Source organism: Vidua macroura, chromosome 35 (assembly GCF_024509145.1).
Source record: "Vidua macroura isolate BioBank_ID:100142 chromosome 35, ASM2450914v1, whole genome shotgun sequence".
In the NCBI taxonomy this organism is placed as follows: Eukaryota; Metazoa; Chordata; class Aves; order Passeriformes; family Viduidae; genus Vidua; species Vidua macroura.
The window spans coordinates 1,081,884-1,095,447 of NC_071605.1; the positions used below are offsets into that span (position 1 = coordinate 1,081,884).

Genomic DNA, 13,564 nt, shown 5'->3' on the forward strand with positions numbered 1-13,564 from the left:
TGTCCCTGCAGGAGCCAAACGCTGTCTGGAGCATACACGGCCGCTATCCTCAACCACTGAGCCAAAAAAGCTGCCATAAACCAGCCCCCCACAGGCCAGACAGAGTCCCGGAGTCCACCCCGGTACAACTCATGGTATTGTGCCACAACAGTGACGCGGCTCCTGGAGCAGAGCCCCTGAATGGAGCAGAGCCTCTGCTGCCACGCCTGTGACATTCACATCCTCTGGACAGACAGACATCATTCTGTCTCTCAGGATTTCTTGGAGAAGCACAGAGAGAAGAAGGGAAAGCAATCTTTATCTCCGCCCCTTTGTTTTCCCCATGTGGAATGTGGTGCGGAGATTGTTCCCCTGCAGTGATTGCTGGATTGGATTCTGGTGAAGGTTGTTTGGGGTCAGTGACCAGTGGGATCCAGCTGTGGCTCGGGCTCTCAGCAGAGAGTCACGAGTTTGTAGTTAGTTAGATAGGTAAGTAAGTGAGTACGTAGAATAGTACAGTATCTCTTTAAAAAGTCTATTAATGCAATATAGTATAGTTTTAATAAAGCCATCCTTCAGCCTTCTGATCTGGAGCCAGACATCATCATTTCTTCCCGCATCCGGGGTTCGCCGCATTTTTCCTACGCACGCCCCCTCCCCCAGTGCCACCCCCTGTCCCCTGCGTGTCTGCAGCACACAGAGCTCGAGTCACCCCCAGCTGTGGCTCCCCTGAACACAAAGCAGGCGCAGAGCAGTCCAAATCAACTCCTTTATTAGCAAAGCCTGCAGGGGATGAGGCTGAAGCAGCCCTCCAGCAGCTCTCCAGGAGAGCTGGGCGCTCCCTTTCCCAGCGGGGTTGCAGTACCTGCACAGCAAAAACCCCCACAGCTCCCTGGGGCAGAGCCAGCTGGTGCCACCTTCTCCAGAGCACGGCCCTGGTGCCAGCAGCCTGCCTGGGCAGCACCAGCACTGCCCCAAGGGCTGCTGTGGAAGCTGCTGGCACACAGGATTCTCCACATGGGGCGTTCCAAAGGCTTTGGCTCAGCAGTGAGGCCAAGGGAAGGAGCAGCTCCTGCCGGGGCTGAGGGCTGGAGGGAAGGGCAGCAGCCCCAGGCACCTGAGCAGGAGCGGCTGCCCTGGACAGAGACACAGCACCTCTGAGCCAGGGAGTGAAAGCACTGCCTGAGCCCCGGGGCGGTCGTGTCACTGCTTTCCTGAGCCCGCAGGCACAACAGCCCCTGCTGGGAGAACGGCCCCAGCTGGTCCAGGAGGCTGCAGTGAGGGAGGGAAGGATGATGTGGAGGCCAGCGTGGAGCTGGCCTCGGGTCCCGCAGCCCTTTCTCCGAGCAGGACAGCTCCCTGCTGCAGGAAAGCTGCCTTTGGGGCACTGACCCTTCGTGTCTCACAGCAGCTGATCCAAGGGGTGCTTTGAGCACAGCCTTTGCCCCATCCCAGCCCTTGGGCTCAGGCTTGGCCACGAGGCCGATCGCCCCAAGGAGGGGGTTTGGTTTGGCTCTAGGACAAAGCTGAGGGAAATGGTTATAGCAAACAGGCAAGAGGATTCTGGCTTTCTCATGAAGAGAGGAGTTAATGAGCAAAGGCGGCAGTAATGCTCCTTAATTTATGGAATTTGGTAGGAATTGAATACCGTGGTCTGCATGTGACTTGGGTGTGCCATCATTGTAACTGCATTTTGTGGAGAGCCTGTTACAAAGTTTTTCTAAATTGCAAAGCTGCTGTTATTCTTCCTTCCCATGGATGTGGCCTAGCGCTTCTCCAGCTCGGACAGTGCTTCCTGCTTGGTAATTCTCTGCCATGCATCAGGGATTTCTCCTTTGCCCTTAAATTTCCCATTGCACAGAGCTTCCAGCTGTGTCCTGAAATGAGACACGAACCATTTCCAGTACGCCTGCATGGATGGATCAGGGAGAATGCTCCAAGTGGAATAAGGATGTCCTGCATCACGGTATGTTTTGTAAGGGATCCATGGGCTACCACCAATTCTGAATTTGCAGTTACTTGCAACAAGGCTGGAACAAATGTCAATGACCAGTTCATGTGTATCATACTCGATGCCAGGTAAACATTTCCACCATGTGAATCCCATCAAAGCTTGTGGGCGATGGAAGACCACCTGATGGTCTCCATCGTGATTCTGCATTGTGTTTGTGCAGAGAGCCCTACAAAAGGGACACTGTGCCCAGCACCCTGCAAAATGCTCTGCCAGGATGGTGTGAGGCTGCCTTGAAAACGAGCTCAGGTCAGCCCCATCCAGTTCTTTCATGAGCCTGTCCCTCAGGTCATCCACAGCTTTTGCCATGGCACTGCTCAGGAACTCAATGTCTGTGACCTCCTGGTGCTCGATGCCCTTCAGCTCACTTCTGGGCAAGTTGATCACCTCTGACAGTTCCCTGCAAAATTCATCCAGCCAAAGAGAGATTTTGTCTTCTCTGTCTTTTCTGTCTTTGACAATTCGGGTTGATAAAGAAACAGCTGACAGGATGTTTCGATAGAGAAGATTAAGGGAGGAATTTAAAAACATCCTCAGCCTCCTACTCTCATCCAAACAGTGTCTCCTAACTTGTGTCTCAATGTACCTCTCGCAAAACTCTTTTGGAGACATAAGGTACTGCTTGAAATACTCAAAATTTTCCTGTTCTGCCAGGTATCTCAGGATGCAAACTTCCAAACTGGCTCTGCTGCCCTGGAAATCTGGGAATTTGCCCTGCATGTCCTCAGCGATGTCTTTGGCTGTCCTCTCATAGACCGCCTGGCGAAGAGCTGGTTCAATCTTGTCACAAAGGAAAACAGCAAAAGTTGTGACAGAAGTGGCTCCTTGGCAGGAAATCTGGAAACATTGGAAGAAATCTTCTCTCTTGCTCCTCAGGTACACAACTGGGTCATTTGCCTTTTGGAATGCTTCGTGCATGGCTTTAAACCTTTCTGCTGCCATTGTGCACAGATACAGAGACAAATCTATGCTGTACTCTCTGGTAAAAGTACATTTTGCATTGCTGGGGAGAGAGTTCACACCTTTCTGTACTTCATTGAGTATTTCATGAATAAAATTTCTGCTGTAATCGCGTTTCTCCTCTTCCTTCTTAGCAATGTTTGCCTTCACAGACGCTATGATGTTATCTGTGATGTGCTGAAAGTTGATCACATCGGCATCGGAAATGCTCCTGGGATCTGAGAAAAAGACAAAATACTTTTGCTTCATGATGTGTTTCTCCACGTCTAAACAAAATCTTCTGCCTTTGGGAAATGACCTGATCCGTGCATGGAAACCTGGCTCCTTAAAGTGCTCTACAAGGACATCGTCGATTTCTGCATCAATATCCACCCGTTCTGGAGGACGAGCAGCTCGGGAGACTTCAGCAATCCACTGGTTCCAGACAAGAGTAAAGTTGCCCTCCAGTTCTCTCTCACTGAGACTCTTCCCTTTCAGAATCACAGACAACTCCCGACTCCTTCTCAGGAGCTCATCTTCATAGTCCAACTTCCTTGCATCCAGTTTCTTCTGCTCCTTCCGTAGCTCGATAAGAGTCTCACATTTCTTTTTTGTTTCATGAAGAAGGGTCTCTTTTAGTTCTTTCAGCTTCAGCTCTGTGCTTGATTTCCACTGGACCAGTGTCTCACGGTCTTTGTCTTCCCTGAAATACTTGTCCACTTCTTTCTTAATGGCATCGCTTGTCTCTTGCACCAGCCCTTCAAGATGTTCTCTGGTGACATTCTGCAAGTCCCCATTCCGAATTTTGTTGTCCAGTCTCATCTGCACATCTAAGATGTGACTCCTCAGCCTCCAGGTCCACTGACTAAAGGCACTTTCCAGTTTCCTGTACACAGCAATCTCCAGGGAATTCTTGAAGCTGAAAACAAAGTTTTCATTCAGCAAAGCATTCCAGAGGTCACCAATACGATCTTTCAGGCTTGAGAGCCTCAAAATGCTGCGCTGTGACCCCTTGGCAGCCTGGAGGATTTTGCTCTTTAGTTGCTGGACGTTCTGGCTGTAGGTGGGGTTGGGTGGTGCCATTGGGGGGTTTCCTTCCCACAGGTGAGCAAAGTAGCGAATGTGGGTGTTGACATCAAAGCCAATGACATCACTGAAGGAGGAGACATCACAGAATTCCTGCTGGGCAGCTACCACAGTCATTTCATCCAGCTTTTCCTGCAAACGCCTTTGTCCTTCCATGTTCTGCTCCTTGGCAGTTGCTTCTCCCACGTTTTGGTGGACAAAGAGGCAGCTTGGGGAAAGATTGACTTTCTTCATCCTCAGGAAAGCCTGCACAGCGATCTGGAGAACATCTTGCATTTCTGATGGATTTTCTCCAAAGATATTGATCACAGTCAAGTTGCCAACACCAATGACAAAGGTGGCCAGCTCGTTGTCGTGGTTCAGGGACTGTTTATTGGCCATCTCGATGGAACGAAGTCCCTCCGTGTCAACCACCATCACAAAATCAAAGCCCAAGTCTTGCTGCAGCTGCTCGCTCACTGGGATGAGCTGCATGAAGGCTCCGCGGGTGCATCGCCCTGCGCTGACGTTGAACTGCAGACCAAACATGGCATTCAGCAGGGTGGACTTGCCTGTGCTCTGGATGCCGAGCACGGAGAGCACAAACACTCGTTTGTCCCCCAGCCTCTCAATTAAGCTGTCAAAGATTGCTCCCACCCAGCGCAAGGGCAAGTAAGAAGCGTCCCCATCCATCAGCTCCACGGGATACCCTGAAACCATCAGCTCTGCTGCAATTTCCGGCAGTTGGACAAAATTGTATTTCTTGGAGTTCGTTAATTGCAGAGCTTCATAAATCTGCCCTACCTCTCTCAGAAGGTGCTCCAGGCCGATGGATGAACGGTTGATTTCATCAGAGAGGGCATCCAAGCGACTCAGCAACTCATCATTGCCACTGGGTTTTTTCTTGCTTTTCTTTCTTGACTGGATTTCAGACCATAACTCATGATAGCCTCTCCTCAGTTCTTGAAGGCGACCACAAGAGAGCTCATGCATAAAGACCTTCATCCACTGCAGGAAGTATTTCTTGGAATCAGCTGGCTGGGCCTGGAGAAAGCCAAGGAATGATTTCATCAGTGGGTTGAGAGGGAAAGCTTGCTCAAGTTGCTTTTTTCTTATTGTTTTCTTCTCATTTTCAATTTGGCTGCGATGATGCTCAATGCTCTTGTTCCTCTTCTCCTGCAAGCGAGTGAGTTCTTTGTCCTTTTGGCACCACTGGTACCAGAGTTTTCCTTGAAGCGGCAGCAGCCGGGATTTGATCTCAGACAGCTTCTCTTTCTTCAGAAGTTCCACCAGCTCCTTTGCCTTTGCTTTGGCTGTCACACACGCGGGTTGATCTGCATCCACAACAAATCCGTGCTGGCGAGCTTTGTCCACGCAGGCCTCCAGGCTGAAGCACGGCTTAGACCCTACCAGGAGATTCCCAATTGTTTTGGTCAGCTGCTCCATCAGTTCTGCTTCGTTTCTGTTCCTGATCCCTATTTTTATATTTTTGCTGTCTTGTCCAGCTGCAACATTCTCTTTTTCTGTGAGAAGACAAACCAAAGGCCTTTGTGACTGCCACAGGTCCTGCAGAAGCTTTTTCCCCCTGTTGTCCATGTGCTCCAACTCAGATACGAGAGCCACGTTGACAGCGGATATCTCCTGCAGGAAGCGCAGCTGTGCTCCGTGATCCCTGGCGTCTCCATGCAGGTTACAGAAAGCCAGGCAGCACTGAAAGGTGTCATCGGGGCTTCCACGGGGGCAGTACCAGGCGATCTCCACCAGCCCTTCCATCAGCAAACGCTGTCTGGTGCTGCCTTTGCAGTGGCGGTGGAAGAAAGTGTCGTGTTTGCGTTTGCTCAGCAGAGCGTTGAGGAGCTGGGACTTGGAAGAGGAGGCTGAGCTGCCAATGCGGATGAAGGAGACGATGGGTGTCTGTGCGCGAAAGATGAGTTTGTTGTTGTAAGTCTTTGTCTGGGCCTGCTTTCCCGACTTGCGCGCCTCTTTCCAGCTCCTTTGGATTTGGCTGAGGGCGTAGAGCGGGAACTCGATGCGTGAAGTGCTCGGGTTGGGCACCAGCAGAGGCAGCGCCAGTTGGCAGAACGCCAGCTTGTTTGCAAGGGACTGCCTCAGGAAGTCATCAGCACAATGGAAAATGGCCATCTGCAGGTCCATGGGGTGCACATGGCCGTCCCCGCTTGCACGTTCAGGGGATGCTTCCATCAGCTTATCCAGAAAGTCTTCAAAGGAGTCTGATTGTTGGTTCTCTTGCTCTCTGGTTTGTGGCACGGGTGCAAGGCCTGGGTTGCTCTCATGCCAGCAAGTCAGGTACCTCACCCGGTAATCCACAGTTAACAGCTTTTGCAAGAAGTAAAATGGCAGTTCCTTGTCCTGGCTGGGCTGGCTGTCCTGCAGAGATGTCTTGCAGATGGTGCGGAAATCTCCCATCCCCATTTTCCTTGGATAGTGACTTTCCAGTCCAAGGCGCTTGAGCAACTGGAGGAACTCCTGGTTTGCAATGGCTTCACTTTCTTTGGCGTCGCTGCTGTCTGCCTTGGATTGGGACTGACTGGGGGCCTCAGGTGCTAGAAAAGTGTCTTCTAGGTCTCTGAGTATGTTCTGCATCCTCTGTTCATCCCATTTGTCATCCAAGCACGCACTGATCAAGGAGTGCAAGTCCTGTTCCATCCTCTCCCAGTCTTCGCCTCCACTGTGCTTTTGGAGGAGATTCTTTATCCGTGTGGACCACAAGCCTTTCATGTGATCTTCCATGAAAACTAAACGCTCCCTCTTCTGCTCAGGGGACAGCTCTTGACTTTCGGGTGTCACAGTCAGACCTGTCAGCAGGAGGAAGGCCTCAGCCCTGTCAGCATCTTGCTCCTTCAGGTTCACGTATTCCTCATGTGCCGCTTCCATTTCCTTGGCCATGTACTGAATTTCTGGGTGTCCAAGGAGGTGCTGAAAAGTGCTGCTTTCCACCTGGTACCCTGTGCTGGTCGCGATCAAGAGCACCAACAGCTCCATGTCCTTCTGAGCCTGTTCCCGGAGAGACTGGAGCAAGGAATAAATGGCGAGGCTGCTGGTCCGGGTGGCTTCTATCTTTGCTTCATGAATGGCAGAAGCAGAGCTTCCTGGTGCGTTGGCGACGGCATGGATGTGCTCCTTCATTTGCTGCAGTGTTCCGATGAGCTCTTGTAGCTCAGAGACTTTGGGAGATCTGGGAAGCAGGTGCTCAGTCTGGAAGACCCATTGCATGATGAAGGAAGCCTCAGGGAAGTCCTTGACAGAGTAGATATGAGGATTCAGGAGGCTCCTCAACATGACCTTGATAGAGGTGGTGTTTTCTGGAGGTGACTCCTGGCAGCTCCGCACGGCGTTCACCAGGAAGTCCTGCAGGGCTTTGTCCGACAGGCACACGTTGATCCACACGCTGGGGTTCCTGGTTTTTGCACTCAGATCATCTTTCAGCTCCATCAGCATGAGCAGCTTCCCTTCATCCACTGTCCCCTCCCAGGCCTTCACAGTCCCCATGAAATCTCTGGCCTCTTGCACCGCACTGTCCAGTTCCTCTCCAAAAACGATGCCGATGCTCTCATTCGTCAGCGCTTTGTACGCAGCCCTGAGGGCTCTGCTCACCCGACCAACAGATTTAAAATCCTCCCAGTGATTGCACTGGATGACGTCCCACACTGGGATCAGCTCAAAGCCGCGGTCGATAACGCACCACGTTGTGTTGTCAGACGCCAGCCCCGCTTTCCACTGAGGAAGAGAAGTTGTGTCCGCTGGGCCCCCTGTGTTGACCACGTAGAGCTGAATCGCTGTTTGGGAACTCTTCCTGACTCGTGCCCAGACAGAAGCCATTGAGCTGGATTTGGAAACATCCAGGGTCCCTTCTACAGCGGCCCTTAAGCCAACCCAGCTGGCCCAAACAAAGCTGTTCAGTGCTTCCGACGTTTGTCGTTTCATCTCTTCCCTCTGCTCAGCTTGGAATCCTTCTGTAGACGCCTTCCACCAGAATATCCCCCCAAAGTGGATGGGACCCTGGTTTATGTGGGACCCAAACCTTCTGAAGAAGCTCTCACACGTGTTCATCAAGAAGGCCTTATCTCCTTCCTGACTGAAGCTCAAAAGCTGCTCCATGTTTCGCAGCTCTTGCAGAGCCGCGTCCGAGAGGCGAAGCTGATGCCTTTGGAAGTAGCAGGAGGCCAGAGGGATGTACTGGTACTTGGTGGTACAAAAGTAGCTCTGCTCAGAGCAAGACTGGTGGGTGTCCCGTGACTGCGAGGAGCTGCTGTGATCTACACTCCCTCCCAGAATAATCCCCCAGAATGAGGATTTGGCAGAAACGCTCATGCTGAACCCCAGCTGCTCTATGGACTTGGTGAAAGTGGATTCTGCTGCAGAGGAGGAGAACTCCTTCCTCTCAAGCAGCAATCCTTGCTGTGGACCGGCGAGCTGGAATCCCTCCGGAGCCCTGAGGAGCTGCTCTCGCTTTGCCAGCACATCTTCAGCTCTGCTGGTTCTGTAGATGCCCTGCAGGGCCAGTCCCCCCGACGCCCGCCTCAGCACCTCCGTGTCAGGGATGTTCTCCCTCCTGCCTCCTGACGGCTCCTGCTGCTCCAGCTGCTTCTGGATGCTCTCCAGCATATCCGCCAAGGGCTTCTTTGGCAGTGGCCAGAACTCTTTGGGAATCTCCATGGCTCGCCACAGAGTCTCTGCTTTCTCCCTCAGAGCATCCTGGCTGTGGCTGCGGCTGTTGAGCATTTCTGTCAGATCGTTCAGGGCTTGTTTGGCCACTTCTTGTCTTTGCTTTGTCTTCTCCAAGTACTCCTTCTGCACCTCTTTAGTGGTTGTTTTGTCATCTGTTATTTTCAGGAGTTTCTGGAGTGCCTTTTTCTCCCAGGAGTGCTGTACCTGACACTCCAGCCTGAGGTAGTCCTCATATTCCAGATGTTGCAGGGCTTCTCTGCACTTGATTCCCAGGATCTCTGAAGCTTTGGGCAGCCAGTATCCAGCATCCAGTCCTTCCTTCTGGAACGCCTCTGCCAGGAGCTGTGCCTTTGCACCCCCCTCCAGTGTGTCCTGCTGCGAAGCCATGGCTGTGGAGGAAGAACAGAGACTTTCCCTAAGGTGTTGTCAGAGGCCCCAGGCTCCTGGCAGAGGCTCTGCAGCAGCTGCAGCCCTGGGATTGCTCCCACCCGGCTGCTGGAGCCAGGCCCGGGATGGCACAAGAGCCAGGGTCTCCTTCCCAGCACCCTGGATGTGCCTGTTGCTTTCCTGTTTGCAGGATCAACCCTGAAGGTGAGTGTATATCCCAGAGACAGCACAGACACACAGAGACAGACACACAGACACAGAGACACAAAGAGACACACAGAGACACAAACACAGACACAGACACACAGAGACAGACACACAGACACAGAGACACACAGAGACACAAACACAAACACAGACACAGAGACACAAAGGGACACAAACACAGACACACAGAGAGACAGAGAGACAGAGACACAAACACAGACACAGACACAGAGACACAAATACAGACACTGTGACACAGACACAGAGACACAAAGAGACACAGACACAGACACAGAGACACAAACACAGACACAGACACAGAGAGACAGAGACACAAATACAGACACAGAGACACACAGAGACACAGAGACACAAAGAGACACAAACACAAACACAGACACAGACACAGAGACACAGAGACACAAATACAGACACAGAGACGCAAACACAGACAGACACAGACACAGAGACACAGAGAGACACAGAGACACAGAGACACAAACACAGACACAGACACAGAGAGACAGAGACACAGAGACACAAACACAGACACACAGAGAGACAGAGACACAGAGACACAAACACAGACACAGACACAGAGACATAAACACAGACACACAGAGACACAGAGACACAGAGACACAAACACAGACACAGACACAAAGAGACAGAGACACAGAGACACACAGACACAGAGACACAAAGAGACAGACACAGACACAGAGACACAAATACAGACACTGTGACACAGAGACACACAAAGACACAAACACAAACACAGACACAGAGACACAAATACAGACACTGTGACACACAGAGACACAGACACAGAGACAGACACAGACACAGACACAGAGACACAAAGAGACACAGACACAGACACAGAGAGACAGAGACACAAATACAGACACAGAGACACACAGAGACACAGAGACACAGAGACACAGAGACACAGAGACACAGAGACACAAAGAGACACAAACACAGACACAGACACAGACACAGACACAGACACAGACACAGAGACACAGAGACACAAATACAGACACAGAGACGCAAACACAGACAGACACAGACACAGAGACACAGAGAGACACAGAGACACAAACACAGACACAGACACAGACACAGACACAGACACAGACACAGAGACACACAGACACACAGACACAAACACAGACACAGACACGCAGAGACACAGAGACACAAATACAGACACAGACACACAGAGACACACAGACACAAACACAGACACAGACACAGATACAGAGACACAAACACAGAGACACAGACACAAATACAGACACAGAGACACACAGAGACACAGGCACACAAACAGACACACAAACACACAGACATACACACACACACACACACACTGACACACACAGGCACACACAGACTCACTCAGCCAACACAACCTGCCCTGGACAAGGCGCTGCTTTCACCATCACCCACATCCTCCCAGCAGAACTCCTCAATCCACAAGTGCAGACAGCCGGGGGCATTCCTGGCTCCCTGGGGCACTGGCACAGCCCCTCTGCCCATCCAACAGCCCTGCCTGCATCCTGCACCCTCTGCCCAGCCCACGGCTGCCCTGCTCGCTGCCTGGCCCAGCCTGCTGCTCCCAGCACCCCAAGGCAGTGCTCCTGCCCCCATGGACACCCCACACTCCCCAGACACGCTCTCCCCACGCCTGGCACGGCCCCAGGGGCTCTGACCTGTGCTCCTGCTCCAGCTGCCAGCGCAGCCCCTCCCTCGCCCCACTCTGGCCTCTTCCCAGGAGCTGCTTCCTGGCACACTCAGGGGCTCACCCCAGTGCAGGGGGAAAATCCACCTTGTCCCTGCCTGCAGCTGTGCCTGGGGCATCCTGGTGGCCCTTCAGGAGATGCTGGAGATGCTGGGAGCCAACTCAGAGAGGTGCCCTCTGTGATCTGCTGCTCATTAGCACAGAGGGTCTCGTCAGGCAGGTGCCCATTGGTGGCAGTCTTGGCTTCTGCCACCACAGACCTACCAAGTTCAAAATCTCTGGTGACAACATGAAAAGTGCCTACAAACCTTCAACTGGGCAACTGCCTTTGAACCTTTGGGGTGGTGACTCTGTCACACAACTCTGAGAATTGTCCCAGTCTCAGTTCACTTGGATACTGGAGAGATTTATTCCTTGCAAAAAATCCTTCAGAGCAATCAGCTTCGGTCCCACCAAGGCCACAACACTGTCACCAGCACAGGAATTGATCCCAGGGGATTGCACTGGGCTCCTGCACCCTTCCAGAGCCTTCAGGGGCAGCTTTCCCTCGGGAGTCCCTGCAGATTTGGGCAATGTGTGCAAGAGCTGTGGGCTCTGATTCCCCTCACCCACCTCACTGCAGATGCTCCCGTTGCTCCCAGCCTTGGCTTCCCAGCAGACGCCGGCAGCCGAGGGCCCCAGCTCAGGGGACACAGCACAGTGGCAGCGGCAGGCCTGGGGCACACAGCAGGGTGTGGAGAAGAAGATGGGAACCACTCGAGAACTCCGGTGTGGAGCACCAGGAAGGAAAGGTCCGAAATCCTAAAGGAGAAGAGCAGACAGTCAGGAGAAAGCGACCCATGGGCACAGAGGAGTCATTCCAGGAGCACTGGAGGCCAACCCTTCTCGTCCACTGTCGGAGCCCAGGACATCCCTCTGGCTGCCCTGGCTGTCTCGAAACCTGGCAGGGGGCCCAGAGACCCTGGCATGAGGTCAAAAACACCTGTGGCTTTGATTTTAGCCTGTGGAAAAAGCTGCCAACTTTGTATGAGGAATTACAAGTCACCAGGGTTTGAGTAGTGTGACAGCTGAATCAACACAGGGTGGAAAAGTAGAATTTAGGTATTTTAGAATGGGGTTCAGGGGGTATAAGATGTAGGAATTTGGGTGTGTCCTAGCCTTCTTCTCCTTCGTCTTGCCCTCCATGTCTTGCTGTGATGGTGACACTTTTCGATTGGTTTAAGGTAGAGAAACACTGTCCAGCATAAATGATAGATTTTGGCACATTATTGTAAACAGATTATACATAACTTCTGATATAAAAGGTAAATAAAAGGTAAACACCACCCGAGAGGGCAGAGCACAATGCCATGGCTGCCTTGCTGAAAAGAGCTCGGCAGGTCAGAGAAAGAATGTTATAGATAAGAAAAAATAAATAACCTTGAGAAGCTGACCCTACTCATTCCAGACTTCTTCTTTGGCTGCTCTGGCTGGGAGAAAAAGGACTTTTACAATCTTGGGGTCACCAAGACACCACAGAGACAGACCCCGAGACTCCACTGGCAACTGCCCAGGCAGCAAAGACTCCTCAGGGCTCTTCTGGGGAGGTGACCAGAGCAGGGTTTCACCTGGGACCTACATCCATGTTCCCTTCCTTCCCAGAGCAGGGTTTCACCCGGGACCTACATCCATGTTCCCTTCCTTCCCAGAGCAGGGTTTCACCTGGGACTTACATCCATGTTCCCTTCCTTCCCAGAGCAGGGTTTCACCTGGGACCTACATCCATGTTCCCTTCCTTCCCAGAGCAGGGTTTCACCCAGGACCTACATCCATGTTCCCTTCCTTCCCAGAGGAGGGTTTCACCCAGGACCTACATCCATGTTCCCTTCCTTCCCAGAGCAGGGTTTCACCCAGGACCTACATCCATGTTCCCTTCCTTCCAGAAGGAAGCTGGACATTCAGGAGAGGTGGGACAGAACAAAGCCCATGAAGGTCAGCAAGGCCAAGTGCAGGTGCTGCCCCTGGGTCGGGGTAATTCCAGGCACAGACACAAGCTGGGAAGAGAATGGGTTGAGAGCAGCCCTGAGGAGAAGGACTCCGGGGTGCTGAAGGGTGAGAGGCTGTGCAGGGAGCATCGGGGCAGCAGACAAGGTGTGGAGGGGGCAGAGCCAGGGGAACAGCACTGACAGTGGGGCAGCAGGGCCCGTCCCACCCCTGCCCACATCACTCAGCTGCTGCTGGAGGCGGGGGGAAGCTCGGGAGAGGGGGGAGAAGCAGCGCTGGGCTTGGATCCCAGCAGGCACTGACCCTCCCTGCAGCTTGTGAGCTCCCACCAGCAGGATGGGGACAGCAGAAGCAGGAAAAGCCCCTGGCTCGAGACAAGGGCAGCTCAGCAGCAGAGGAAAGCTGGGCGTGCTGGCAGAGCACAGGAGGGATTTCAGACACCAGTTGTTTTCTTTGGGCACATGTCCAGCTGCTCCGTGGGCAGCAGAGCCTCAGTGCAGGGCGGCTGCTCAGGAAGGGAAGCGCTGGCTCAGGGTCACTGCTGGAGCTTGTCC

General features: G+C 52.7%; 1 protein-coding gene across 1 annotated transcript; it reads right to left on the reverse strand.

Annotated features, from left to right (window-relative positions):
- Positions 1 to 849: 849 nt before the first annotated feature.
- LOC128821181 (interferon-induced very large GTPase 1-like) lies at positions 850 to 9,070 on the reverse strand. Its single transcript, XM_054002152.1, has one exon. The coding sequence runs from the start codon at positions 9,068 to 9,070 to the stop codon at positions 1,745 to 1,747; it is 7,326 nt and encodes a 2,441-aa protein (XP_053858127.1). The 3' UTR covers positions 850 to 1,744.
- Positions 9,071 to 13,564: the final 4,494 nt, after the last annotated feature.

What these genes read in the sequence shown, in the direction of transcription:
- LOC128821181 (XM_054002152.1), bottom strand. Translation starts at nt 9,070, where the DNA reads ATGGCTTCGCAGCAGGACACACTGGAGGGGGGTGCAAAGGCACAGCTC.